This window comes from Mustela nigripes, chromosome 3 (assembly GCF_022355385.1).
Source record: "Mustela nigripes isolate SB6536 chromosome 3, MUSNIG.SB6536, whole genome shotgun sequence".
Taxonomy (NCBI): domain Eukaryota; kingdom Metazoa; phylum Chordata; class Mammalia; order Carnivora; family Mustelidae; genus Mustela; species Mustela nigripes.
In genome coordinates, this window is record NC_081559.1 from 99,225,986 (window position 1) to 99,240,603 (window position 14,618).

The window sequence follows — 14,618 nt, forward strand, 5'->3', positions numbered from 1 at the left end:
CAACATGATGCAGGTGAATCGAAAGCCAGTCAGGCATTCACGTTGATGGGTTTTCCTTTTGACTCTTCTCTTTGGCCGTCATAGACAACGTGGAAATAAATATCATGCATTAACATTTTCTGTATGTTGGTGCTTCCCCGGCCCCTTACAAGATGAGGTCCCAGGTTTGGGATTGCTGAGATAGACTGTGTTTTGTTTTCAGTTGCCATATAGCTTTCACATTTGGGCATACTACTTTGTTTTCATAATCAACATTGGAAAGGACTCCTCTCACTCTATCCCTGCCAGCAATATCTGTTATCTGAGATAATTTCTTAATGACCTTCCCTCCTCTGCCCCCAGAGAGCAAGTCACAATAGAAAACAACCCGAATACTATCCCAACTAGACTTACAGATCCTCTATACCATTACAGTGCCTGGGGATTTTTGACTTATTCGGTTTTCTAGTATAAAATTATGAAGATCAGTGAAGATGGAATAGCTTTTCAGTAGTACTTCATGAAAAATAGGTCTAATTTTCAATTCTCGTTTTATTTTGCTGTTTTTTTTTTTAAAGCTGTTTAAAAGTTCACAAGAGTCTGCCATTATGAGGCATTGTCTCCGGTTGAACCAGTCACAGTAGGCTAATTGACACTGTAATTATTCTCAGTTCCAAAATCTTAATGACTTTTACCATCAGATGTTCATTTCCTGCTATGTGTCCATTAGAAGTTGGCTAGTGATGGGGAGGGAATTTGCTCCACGCCTCTTCACCCAGCAATCCAGGCTTCGGAGGGATCCACCATCATACGCATCCCCAGTGGTTGTGGCAGTGGGAAGAAAAGGTGAATATTTGGCCATTATAAACTCATCCCCAGAAGTGATGCTGCTATGTCCAATCACTTGGTAATGACCAGTATCAACTAACACACTGATTAACTTCTTAGAACATTTACTACGTTTCTTAACTTATCGTGATTCAGCACAAAGTACTTTAGTTGCCTTCCTATTCCCTTCTGGCAACTTCACCAATTTTGAATATTTTTTTAAGTGTATTTAGACCATTGATTTTGAAGAACTGGGTTGTTGACTTGCTATCTAAATTGAAGTGTAACATGGTCAAATAGCTCTCCATTCCTATTTTTTATACTGTTTAGGTGGCTTATTGAAGGAATTGATTAATGGCATCAAAAATATTATGACATCTTAGTCAATAACATTAGGATAAATGGCGTTAGTGTTTGTCATATTTTCAATATGATTTAAATCTGGTAGCTGCCCTTGATGATTGACATTTGGATCCAGTTTAATTTTATCGGAGTGCCCTGGTAGTACCTGTGAATATCTGCACCTCTCGAATTGTTAAGCTAGTAGTTAAAGTTTGTGATTATTATTTGAAAGTAGTATAATCCAAGGAAAACCTTTGGCTATTTAAAAGAAGTTAGAAGAGGTGCCTGTGGCTCAGTTGGTTAAGTGTCTGCTTTCAGCTCAGGTCATGACCCCAGGGTCCTGGTTATCATGCCCAGTGTTGGGGGAGGTCTCTGCTCAGCAGGGAGTCTGCATCTCCATCTCCCTCTCTGCTTGTGCTCTCTCTCTCTCTCTCTCCCCCCTTTTGCTCACTCTCTCTCAAATAAATAAATAAAATCTGTAAAAAAAGAAAACAGATTAGAAGATTATAAATGTACATTTTCCTGAAGGCAGTGGCTAACTTTTTGTCCTTAGAAAAAAGATCTTGTGGGCATTCCTTAGCATTGCAGCTTTCAGCAAATGGCATTAAAATTCTGATTCCATATTGCTTGTTCTTTTACATTGAAGCAGATGTCAGTTTCATATGGATTCTGAATATCATCCAATCTGTTCTTCAAATATAAATGTAATTACTGGTCAATGGTTTTGGATAATTTATACATCTGCTGAAATCGTGGAGGTTTTATCAATTGTTTTGACTTAGAGTTTATTCCTTTCAGAAAGCTGAAGATCTGGAACTATCTTACTCTGGACTAAGTCACCTCTACTCTGAAAAATAGCCTCATGTGCTTAGGTAGCACGAGTGTGGGTGATCTGAACCATTATTGCTCCCAAGTCCTAAGGAGAAGGTTCGGTACAAAAAGGGGATCCCTTCCAAGTAAGGAAGATTTTGTGAGCCTGGTTCACATACTATTTGTGAAAGGCAAAAGGAGGTAGTGATGTAAAGCTCAAGCGTTAGATGGCTAGAATAAAGTGATTTTTTTTTCATTATAAGGGGCTGTGAAAGTCATTAAAGCTAACTTTCATCTAGTTTTCAGACACCTGAGATAATAGTTTTCAAACTTTCAGCTAAGTAGAACCCACAGAGTTTCAATAATAACCTTATTTCTTATTTCCCATCATCACTTGAAAACTTTCTAAATGAAATGAAAGCAGTAAATACCATTTGTTATCACTTCCCCTCTTTCCACTCTTAGTCCTGCTGCTCCTGGTCCATATTTTACCAACATAATAATGTAATGCTGGTCGATGGTTTGGGATAATTTACTGTTTGACTTAAGCTGTAGAAATTTTATTTTGATTTAGAATTTGTAGCCTCCTCAAAGCTTAGGATTTTGAACCAAATTAGCCGTTTCTAGGCAAAGTCACATGTATTACATGTTCTACATTCATCATGTCATGTATGCTTCACAGAAGGTGTGAGACTGTAAGGCACGTGTGAGACTTATCCACATTTTAAAAAGGAGAGGACTGAGTTTAAAAAGGCTCAGAAGATTATCTAAGTCACTTGCATTTTAAATATAGGTTTCCTCATGATATAGCCCTCTCTTTTGAACACCCTAATGTATCTTTCTTTCTCCCTACCCTCACCCCTGAAAAATTCTTCATCTTATTTTGGCATTCCCACCTGTAATATAAATGACATGCAGTGGTGAAATGATAATTAGACCCACTCACTTGTATACTTGCCAAATCACCAGACTCAAAATAGAATGTCAATGAAATTTTCTGGATATTAAGATTGCTTTCATCATTTTGCACACCAAGATTTAAAATCTAGGATCTCATAAGTAGAGGATTGTATCAGGAGTTCTGGTGTTTGCTCTGTTCACTCTTATGTAATGTTTCTGTAACATGCTGAACAAAGGGCTCTAACTGTCTTCTACCTTTCTAGTAGAATGTTCAGTATGGCTTCCATTAGGTAATATTCTGTTTCCCCAACATGTGGATAAAACATGGTTCTCTGAAGGTATTATTATCCAGACCAGCAGTTTGAAATTTTTGGTATTAAAAATATTTGAACATGGATTACTGATAATTTTATCCTGAATTCTATTTTGTGTGGACAGACCCTGTTAAATTTCTGTTGTTCCTATTGTGGGGGCTGGTGTTGATGATATTATTTTGGAAGACTTTGTGATATGTTCAAATTAAAACTCTCTCTTGAAAACTGAGGGTTGCCGGGGGGAGGGGGTTTGGGAGAAGGGGGTGGGATTATGGACATTGGGGAGGGGATGTGATTTGATGAGTGCTGTGAAGTGTGTAAACCTGTTGATTCACAGACCTGTACCCCCGGGGAAAAAAAATATATGTTTATAAAAAAAAAAAAATTAAAAAAAAAAAAAAAACTCTCTCTTGAACCCTGAAGCACATGGCCATTATCACTAGTGAGCTATTTAGGAAAAGAATTGCCAGGGAGGAGTGGTGCATAGCAGGGTGTGTCCCGTTTATAAATTCAAAGGAATTTTGCCATCCTTTTCTTTCATCAAAATATGTGAGTCAAGCTGGGTGGAAGTAGAAATATTCTCTAGAGGGGCACCTGTGTGGCTTAGTTGGTTGGGTATCTGCCTTTAGCTCTCGTCATGATCCCAGGATCCTGAGATTGAGCCCTGCATCAGACTTCTTGCTCAGAGGGGAACCAGCTTCTCCCTCTCCCTCTGCTTGCGCCTCCCCCTGCTTGTGTGTGCTCTCTCTCTGTGTCAAATGAATAAATAAAACCTTAAAAAAAAAAAAAGATTATCTAGAGGTTATTTTATTGATGACCAAATCCATTTTTGTAAAAGTTAAAGACCCCAAATTGAGGCTTTTAAGTAGTTGGCTATTACTAAAATGGCATCTATTTTAGTTTTTCAGTCTCTTAAGTATGCAAAGTGTCATCTCAAACCCAAACTCAATTTTGTGGTAGAAAAGAGATTAAGTGGATGAAAAATTGTTGTTGAAAATATGGATTTAAATGCTTCAATAGTGGTACTGTGTAATTTCTAAATGACAATTTGATATTGATATGATAAGAAAGGAAACTGCCATTAATAATTGAAAGCAATGCAAATGTGTGTATTAAACAAACACAAACTGAAAGCAGGCAAATAATACAACACTTAGTGCTTCAGCTATTAATCTATAGTATGAAGGTATTTAAAAAGCTTCCTAATATATTGCATTTTGGGGTCTTTTATGTTTCTGGATCCAGATTTATATTTTTGAGAATAATATCTACTATCAACCTGATATAAAGAGCAGTTCATTGCGACTGACATCTTCTGGAAAAGAAGGAATTATCTTTAATGGGATTGCTGACTGGTTATATGAAGGTGAGTCGAATAGATTTAGTTTCAAAAGAACACAAACAACATATTTTTATACAAAATCTGAAAGAAATCTGTTCATTCTATAACAATACTTATAGCTCCATTTCCTCTTATTTCCGCTCAAATTTGCCTTCATGCTTTCATGTCTTTGCATGTGCTTATATTTTGACTGGTTGTGATTCACAGATACTACATTTGAAGGGTGTGTGTGTGTGTGTGTGTGTGTGTGTGTGTGTGTGTACAGATACGTACACATATATTTTGTTCAGACTAGAGAGATTTGATTTTGGTGATGCTTAACTAATGAAAGTGAATAATCATTTTATGTCACTCTGGAATTAGATGCTGAATTTTTCTGACTATGGGAAAGGAGAAACAAAAATCTTTACTGCTCAAAAAGTGCATGAAAAACACTTGTTTTTAGTCATTCTCATTAAAAACAGTCTGTCATTATTTAAAAGCCATCACATGAGGAACAAAATAAAACCCACCTAAAGGGTCATTTGTAATAATTACTGAATCAAGTTTTCATGATAGTTGAGAATATAAGAAGGAAATCAGGTAATAAAACCCTGTATCCTGTTTGATCATGCACCAGTTGTCAGCTGGGTAAGGGGTACAGATTTCCTCAGGAAGTCTCAAGGCTTGAGGTTAATACCTAAGTTTCAGACTCTGCAACTGATCTTGGCAAAGTGCATCTAGATTTAAAGCAAGGTAGTCATGTTTGATTAGAAATTATAAAGGAAGAATCATCTAGAAAATAAATTTTATTTCTTGAGCAATATTGGCAAATGCAATCTTCCACATCAGACTCCATATTCTTAAGTCTATAAGAAAAGTAAATCACTTAGCTCCTTCAGTTATTCATCCATTCTATCATTAAACAGATATTAATTATTAAAGACTTACGTTATGTTCTAAGTATTTGGAAGGGTGCTGAGATATAATAGATATAATATCTATTATAACAGATATAATGTAGATACCTATAATAGATATAATAAGGTACAAAACAAAGTACTTCCCGTTAAGAGAAACATTCTGCTGGGTAGAGCTATTTTATTAATGAAGAGACACTGTGCCTTTGAGATTTGTATGTATATATGTACATGTATATTTACAATATATTTTTGTATATATGCCAGCATCAAATAATAAATTATTTTAGAGGCCACAGTTAATTCTGAGAGGAGTAGTAGGAATTACTTTGGAAATATAAAAAATAATTACGCTCTGAATTTTTTAAAAATTCAAATTCACAAAGTGATAAATAGGGTTCTTCGATTCAGAGTATCAGAAGCTGACTCTGGCTTCCTTATTGCAAAAGTATAAATTTTTAGAGTGTGAGATGGCCCAGTGAATTAAAAGATAGGTGGAGGACAAACTTGAAACTTGGATGGTTCCAAGAATCGAGGTAGCAAGAACTCAGTATCTCTAATTTAGAAGAGCTGGGTGAGACACCCTTCATCTTCAAACCATTGTCGGCACTCTGGGAGACCCTGACCGGTGAAGAAACCATGTCAGTGCAGTGTGACAAGCAGTTAAATCACAGGAAACACAGGATTCTATGAAAGAACGAAAGAAAGCTAGCCCATTCTGGTGATTTGCAAACATTTTCCTAAAGGAGAAACTCTCTGAGTTGAGCCTGAAAGATTAAGAAATATAAGAAGAGGGCGCCTAGGTGGCTCAGTGGGTTAAAGCCTCTGCCTTTAGCTCAGGTCATGATCCCAGGGTTCTGGGATCGAGCCCCACATGGGGCTCTCTGCTCAGCAGGGAGCCTGCTTCCTCCCCTCTCTCTGCCTGTCTCTCTGCCTACTTGTGATCTCTGTCTGTCAAATAAATAAATAAAATCTTTAAAAAAAAAAAAAAAAGAAAGAAAGAAAGAAAAGAAATGTAAGAAGAAACTCAGCAGGAAAGAGTCCAAGCGTCCATTAAGTGATGAATGGATAAAGAAGATGTGACATATATATCCAATGGGCTATTACTCAGCCATAAAAAAATAGCAAATTTTGCCATTTGCAGAGACATGGATGGAGGTAGAGAGTATTATGCTAAGTGAAGTAAGTCAGTCAAGAAAGATAAATATATTATTTCACTCATATGGAATTTAACAAATGAGAAAAATAAAAAAGAGGGAAAGAGAGAAACCAAGAAACATACTCTTAACCATAGATAACAATCTTATAGTTACCTGAGGGGAGGTGGGTAGAGGGATGTGTTAAATATGGGACGGGGATTAAGGAGGGCACTTGTGATGAGCACTGGGTGCTGTATTGAAATGTTGAATTACTATATTGTATACCTGAAACTACTAGTACACTGTATGTTAACCAGCCAGAATTTAAATAAAAACTTTATGAAAGGAAGGATAAGAACCTAGGTAAGGAAATCTATGCAAGAGTTAAAAGCTTGCAAAAGCATAGCAATGTTAAATAGCACGGTGTGTGCCTTGGGAACTAAAATCTGCTTGGTATTATTGGGGCATAAAATTTGAGTAAAAGGAGGGCAGCAAATACCAAGGGATAGTGACCCTAAAAATAATCTGGGATTTCAATTATTTTTCCACTAGTAAACGGGGTAACTAATAGAGCTTTTTAAGTAAGGGAGTGTCAGTATTATATCTTCCATATAAATAGATCATTTTGACTACAGTATAAAACTAGGATTGAATAGCAGAAAGAGCCAATGAGAAGCTGGCAGGCTTTTTCTGTGTTCTGTTGAAAGATAATGAGCAATATTAGTAAGGTTAAAGCTGTAAGAAGGAGGGAAGATTTTAAAGTTGATGAGGCAGTAAAACAGATAGATCTTAGTGGTTAAATGGATGGGGTGGGTGAAAAGAAGTCAATGATTCTTTGGCTTCTGTTTGGATCACTCGTAAATAGTGGTTGTAGGCACAGCGAGCAAGCAATTATAAGAGTAGTAGGCTTCAGGGAGGGAAGGAATAATTTAGTGGGAACACTGGTGCTTCGCAGTATGCCAGCATGCTACCTTGGGTAACAAAATGTGATCATTAACATGGTAGAACTTTTAAGTTAACTCGATGTAGAATCTAGTGCCTGGACAACTGAACAACATGCCTTGGGCCTCTTTCTTTTACATAAGGCTTTATATAATTTATGGCATTGCATTTCTAAGGAAAATGTCAGAAGAGAAATTAAAGACTATTGACTGACAAATATGGTTATTTTCCTAATTAGAGAATAAAATTCTATATATTATGGAGAGTGAACACTGACTGTGTTGGGGAATAGGTAGGACATGTAGGACAAAAAGTTCTGCAATTATACTGTAGGTCTGACACTTTCCAAAAGAGAAATGGAAAACTTACAGTTTTGCCATTCAAATTAAACTCAGTCCTTTGGGCTCTTATGTTGTAGGTATCCTAGCCAATTCCAAATGTGTTATGTGATTGAATCCTCACAATGTTAGCATATTTAATCATTTACTGAAGAAACCAAGACTCAGGGGGGACAGGTGATTTGGACGTGGCCTCAAAGCTTACGAGTGCCAAAGATGGCATGCGAATGTGTATTTTCAAAGCCAATACTTATCCCTGGTCTATTCTACCTGTTAGAATTCGGTGCCTTTCATCATTTCCTAAGGAATGACACATGTTGTGGACCTAAGCTATTAGATTTCACAGGTCTGTTTCCTCAGCCAAAGAATCTGAATCCTCTTGACCAAAGACTTACCTCAATTCTTGCTTTATTTCCAAGAGAAAGGACTGTATCAAGGGAATCAGTGTTAAGGTTTGACAGAGGGATTTAGGCCATTCAGATGCCACTGATTTTTCCCTCATCCGTCATCCCCAACTTGGTCTTGTGGGCCAAGAGTCCCACAGTTACCTTCGTCTCCCACTACCACTGTGGTTTTCCAAGACACCAACAGCTCCCATATTTTCTCTTTTCCCTTCCGTATACTCACCATAACACAGTGACATCTAAGAATGCATATGACCTTCAACAGTATGTGTGCGATACTCTAGTGTGGAGATGTCCTTTCTTGTTACTTTACAAATATGAATTACAATCTGAATTAGTATGTGTGGGACACTGAAGAAGGAACATGTAACATTTTCACTTAATGGCTTTAATTGAAATTTGCCTTTTGTAAATATCATAGAAAAAAAGATTAGAGAAGGAATCACAGGAAAGATAAAATATTTTTGTGAAAGAAATTTGAAGACATGGCTTAAATTTTTTATGTTCAGGCCAATCTGTGAGTGTGGCTGTTGATCCCAGTCACAGACACATATGTCAAGGTTTTAAAGTCTTGAAGTGTTATTTTAAAGCCTCTTTGTCCCTTTTTTTAGTATCATTCAATTCCTATGGAAAGAAAAGGCAAATAAAATAAAATGTGGTTTAAAGAGTTGGTGAAGTTTCGAAGAAAAATGAAACATTATGCTCAAAATGAAACATTTTAAACACAATTCACACAAAATGCATCTCATGTTATTCATATAAATTGGCACATTTAACATAGTAACTCAACTAAATAAAATATCAGATGAATTCTTTGCTAACAAAGTAAAGTTCATGGCTACCAAGTCTACAACTTGGAAAATTTCTATAAAGTACTAAATCTATGCAATAGAAAAAGTGAGTGTCACTTGAGGTTATTTGAACATATAAAATAGTGGAACTAATGTGCCTAAATGATTTATAAATGTGTTTTTAAGGAATTCTTCTGTGATATTCAGTTCAACAGTTATCGAGTAGACACATCTTTCCAGCATTATCTGAGAGCAATATGAAGAGGAATAGGGTTTCCATGTTGTGGGCATTACTAACTTAGTGGAGTGAAAAACTATAAACACGTGTTATATAAGGAATCATTTGGAGCATAGTAAATAGAAATATAAATAGAACTACATGTCCACATACCAACTAGAAATATAAGTAGGATTAATTCTAATGGAATGGGGGAATATAGAGTGGCTTCATGGAAGAAATGGTATTTGCATTGAGCTTTAAGAGTGAAAGGAATAAAAAAGAGAAACAATTGATAGCATAAATAATATCCTTATCAACAGATGAAGATTGTTAAATTTTTTGGTTATTGATTGAGAAGAATGCAAAAATGGCTATTTTCACTTTTTTTCTGTTTTCTCTTGGATACAGGAAATCACATTCATGCATTCTTTGATTCAGCAATTATTTATTAAGCACTTACTGAATCCCAGTAAAACTGGGCTATGACAGATAAAAGAAAAAGTCAGAGATGCAGCCGTGGAAGCCAGAGGAAGATAGAATAATACAGCATTCCATAGTTACTGTTGGATTTGCTACCAGAAATTGATAAGAGCAAAGTCAGTCCATTTGTGGTACCAGAAGGAAGATTGCAGTGGATAGAGGTATTAATGAGAAGTGAGAAGGTTATGAATATAGACAGTTCTTTTAAGGAACTTGACAGTGAGATAACGAAAATAAAGGGAAAAAATGAACCATAGACCCATCTGGCTGGCAGTAGCATACTTGGGAAATCTTATCTGTCTAAATTGATAAACTACAAATGGATAAAATTAGCTTACTTTTCAGAATAGCATGTTAATCTGAACACAATGATTATATATTAGTTAGTTTTCTGTAAGTACTTTGTGTTGAGGCTATGTTTTTAAGTGTCATTGATATAAAACAACATGTGTTGAAAACTCCATCTGTTCTGCAGTGAGATTTTCTAATCATTGTAATAAAGACAAAGAAGAATTAATCCCTCATTGAGATGGAATGGTATGCAATTTGTAGAAATACATTGTTTGTAAATAATATAATTAACGCAGGAAGTTTCAATCCATGAGTAAGAGTCCTTATTAGTTGCAATTAAAGAAGTATGTGCATATCTAAGAGCACTCTTAAGCCGATGCATATTAAAGATTATTTTATTTATTTTCTTCCCATTTCAGTTAGCTTTATTTTTATACCTGAAGGAAGTCACATATCTTTGTGTGTACTACTTTGCTATTTTAGTGTTTTTGTGAGGAACAACTCTAGGCATAGTTCACTCTAAAATAAATTAGAGTAGATGAAACCTAGTTTCTATTGAATGGTGCTCTCAGATCTGGGCCATTCTTATTCTTGGGACGTACCGACACAGATATATTTCAGCACCTAGGATAGAACCCATTTCTTAAGAAAACCTGAGTGTTGATTTTAGACAGGACAATCTGATCTCTCTGTACCTTCAAGGCTCATAAGAGTTAAGAGTTTATACTCAGTTGGCAGTTAGCATTTTTTCCCTCATTGTGTCATGTGGATGACTGACTCGTGTCTCCTCATATGAATTGTAAGTAACTTGTACAAATCAGTGTTACGATTACAACTGAAAAAAAGGCACATTCAAAGTAGTATACAAAATTTTATCTACGAAGGGACCACTTGTCAAAGACAAGGGTTATGTAACAACCTTTGGCTAGTATTCATTTAGCCACTTACACCTGAAGTGAGATGGGTAAGTGCTCTGTTACTAGAACCTAAAAGGAGGGAATCCTATAGATTCTCAAGTAATAGAAGCAATAAGTTTTGGTTGAGGAACATAGCCAGACTCACATGTTTCCAGTGTGTAAGAACCAAGAAAGTAAATACCATGCACTAACTTTATTCTCTTCGTTTGATTTGTCTGGTTCCATATTGATGACAGCCAACAAAGGCTCAGAGATCATGGGGATGTTATAATTTATTCAGATAAAAACTTTGTGTCCTTGAAAGAACACATGAAGTTCCATCTGCTGTTGTTTCTTTTTTTAGGATTTTATTTATTTATTTGACAGAGAGAGATACAGCAAGAATGGGAGAGGGAGAAGCAGGCTCCCCACTCAGCAAGGTGCCTGATTTGGGGCTCGATCCCAGGGCCAGGATCATGACCTGAGATGAAGGCAGATGCTTAATGACTGAGCCACCCAGGTGTCCCTTTGCTACTGTTTCTTTGTAGAGTGATATTAGTCCACTTTATGTACCAGTCTGCACTTATGTTTTCCATATAAGGTTTTGGGGGAAATGTGCCCAAGAAAAGATATAAGGTTATCATTTGGCCTTAACTGGTAATCCTAGCTCCCTCTGAGAACTACTTATTCATTTTTCTCTTCTGCCAGTATTTTGACTATACGAGTCATTTATGTGGTGGATCAAACCAAAATTTTATCCCTGCCAAATCTTATTCCTTTTCCTCTTTTTCTTAATTAGGTTGCTACATTTTCAGTTTTCCACTGAAATGGAAATTAGAATGTGGAAATGTAGAATTGGAAAATGAGATCAAGTTGGACAAAGGAGTACTTCTGAATCTGCTGAGTCCAGATAGTCTTCTTTACTCTCTGTTGTATAGTGAAGACACATTCTTCCTAGCAGATGAGCTTAATCATCAGACAACACTGTCAAGTTCCCCCACCATCCCCAGTCCTATTGAGTCCCACATGATTGGGGGGAAATTTCAGCTTCCAGTTCAGAGGAAGAGTATTAAGATATTGTTTTGTGGAAGCAACCCCCACCGCCATAGGCATTAGGACTCAGAAACCTATTGATCTCCTTATCATGAAGACAAGAAACAAAATATATCCAGTGGGGTAATGATGTGATAGTGATAGAGAATGCTATACTTCTACCCCTTCCTAGATCTTTGCTTTCTGGCCATGAGAGAGGGACATATGTATGCTCTATGATGACATCCCAACTTCAGGATTGTTTTAGCACCAAGACTGAGATAGAGAAGACTAGTTAACACTTCCATCAAACCAGGTACATATAGCTTAAAACAAACAAACAAACAAAACAAACAAAACAAAAAAAAAAAAACAGTGAAATTCATGGCCTGAGCCTAATTGCCATTCTTTCTGCTGTAAAAGAGTTCCTGTTTCCTGGTGATGGAGAGAGGATTATTGTGGTAATGGATAAGCTATTCTGCAATTCCATGATTAGCATAGGCATAGCTATACAGAGCCTGTGTCTATCTTGTAATGACAAAATGCTACCCCTTCTTGATGGAATGCTTCCCAGGTAATCTCCCTGCCACCAGGTAGCCAGCTGGTCCTGCTGGGAAATCATACCATGTCAAGAGTTGAATGACGGCCACTATCATTGACGGGTAATGGTGGGAGCCAAAGCAGACGGACATGCGCCCGGTAGTTATACGGTCCATCTGATTATTGAGAGCCTCCTTGGCTGTGGATGTGTTCTTGTGGGTATTAAGTAGGATACTGATATCTTCATATTTTTACATTTTTACCCCTCCTGATAAGTCAATGCAGTTATCTTTCCCTAAATCTCCTTGTCTTTTTGTCTTCCCATAACCCTAATCAGGTCTTTTATTAGTTACTCTGCATGAATCAGGGTAGATCTGTGCTTCAAGCCAGCTCTCCTTCCACAAGAAGTAGAAGAGTACATATCTTGTTCAAGAGTCTGCCAACGGGAAGGAGTTTATGTTTCCTTTAGTCTTTTTTTTTTTTTTTAAAGATTTTATTTATTTGACTGACAGAGATCACAAGTAGGCAGAGAGGCAGGCAGAGAGGGGGGTTGGAAAGCCGGCTTCCCGCTGAGCAGAGAGCCCGACGCGGGGCTCGATCCCAGGACCCTGAGATCATGACCTGAGCCGAAGGCAGAGGCTTTAACCCACTGAGCCACCCAGGCGCCCCTCCTTTAGTCTTTTAATGCCATTGCTCAGATTGTGGTACAGAGCCTTTCCAATTCCAGAGTTTTCAAGTACATCATGCAGACCTGTCCATAAACCAGACCTCCATTTATTCCTCCCCTATCCGTGTGTCTTAGAAAACAGATCTTGTTTAGATATTAGCTGAAGAAGAGAGGGTAAAGCAGAGGATGCAATAATCTGGACATTTTACTTATGCATTCTGTCCAGTCCCATATATGCCCCTTTTGTTATAGTGGGATATTGCTGTATGTGTTCTGTTTTACAGTCAGTGAACCAGATAAGAGTCAGTTCCTGATGGTCTGCATAGCCACTTGGTATCCTGTGGTCAGGCTAATTGTTTCGGCAAGAGCCCAGGAGAGAGCTGCTTTTGAAAAGAATATTTATCAGCACGGGAGGAAATGGCCTTCCTCTCAAGCTTGTAATGCCTGTGCTTTGATTGCCATAATAATGTGTCAGAAGCTCCACGCAGCATCTCTGTTTACCATGCACCTTTAAAACGAAGATGGTAGGGAAAGCTGTTCCATGTCCCTGATCTGCAGAGCCCTTTCTTGCACAGGCTCTGCTCAAAACAGGCAACTTTACAGGTTACCTGGGAAGTAGAACAGGGCAACATATGTGAATGTGGTTTAAGTTGTTACTCAGAATCAGAAGAATCTACTCCCTCTTTACTTTAGCGTAAGTACAATTCCAACAAATTTTCTCCTACTTTAGAAGAGATACCTTGCTGTATACTATGCTACTAGATCACTAAATACTCTTTTAGGGATACAGATTCCTCAGCTTTTTGGAATTTATCTTTCCCCCTGCCTCAATGCAGAGAATGTCTAACTCCCTGGGAGAGAGGCTGCCTCTGTCAGAAAGGAGACTTGTGTAAATTTTGAGGTTCAGCATCTTCAACCATAATATTAGACACTTACAGCAACATTCCACTATGAATGTGTTATTTATGAGACTCGTCCAGAAAGCACAGGTATACCGCACATGTTTACCCAAACATCCTTATCCTATCTGCCAGTGTCCTAGGACTTCTCCACCAATATCTCTGTCTTAGCTTTAAAAAACACCTGGAGTAGGGCCCCTAATTTGTGTCATAGCTGTGCCACCCTTACTGTGTTCTCTTGGACCTCTGCCTTATCCGTCTGCAGTGGCAGAAGGAGGGACTCCTCAGAGTTGCCACGGTGACCTATTTTGTATTCTTGGTTTTGCAGACGTGGTTCCTATTTCAGTTTATCCCTATGGAATCTCCCTGCGGTGTTATATGAACCGGGTGAGCTTCATTTTACAGTTTTTACAGTTGCCACTCTTGTAACAATTAAGTACACAACCAATTACCCTCCTAAAACCTTTCATCTCTATCTGCATTTCATTCTGTATCATCACCAGTGACAGTGGATTACTCCTGATTCCATCCTTTGATATGGATTATCTATGCTCCAGTTCCCTCC

General features: G+C 37.5%; 1 protein-coding gene across 2 annotated transcripts in view; it reads left to right on the forward strand.

The window, feature by feature from the left end:
* The window catches only part of DPP10 (dipeptidyl peptidase like 10), a 599,077-nt gene that overhangs the window by 479,771 nt on the left and 104,688 nt on the right, over window positions 1-14,618 (forward strand). For both annotated transcript variants that reach the window (XM_059394419.1, XM_059394420.1), the window contains exon 8: window positions 4,419-4,539. In XM_059394419.1, coding sequence (XP_059250402.1) covers window positions 4,419-4,539 — 121 coding nt within the window. The remainder of the gene's footprint in view (window positions 1-4,418; window positions 4,540-14,618) is intronic.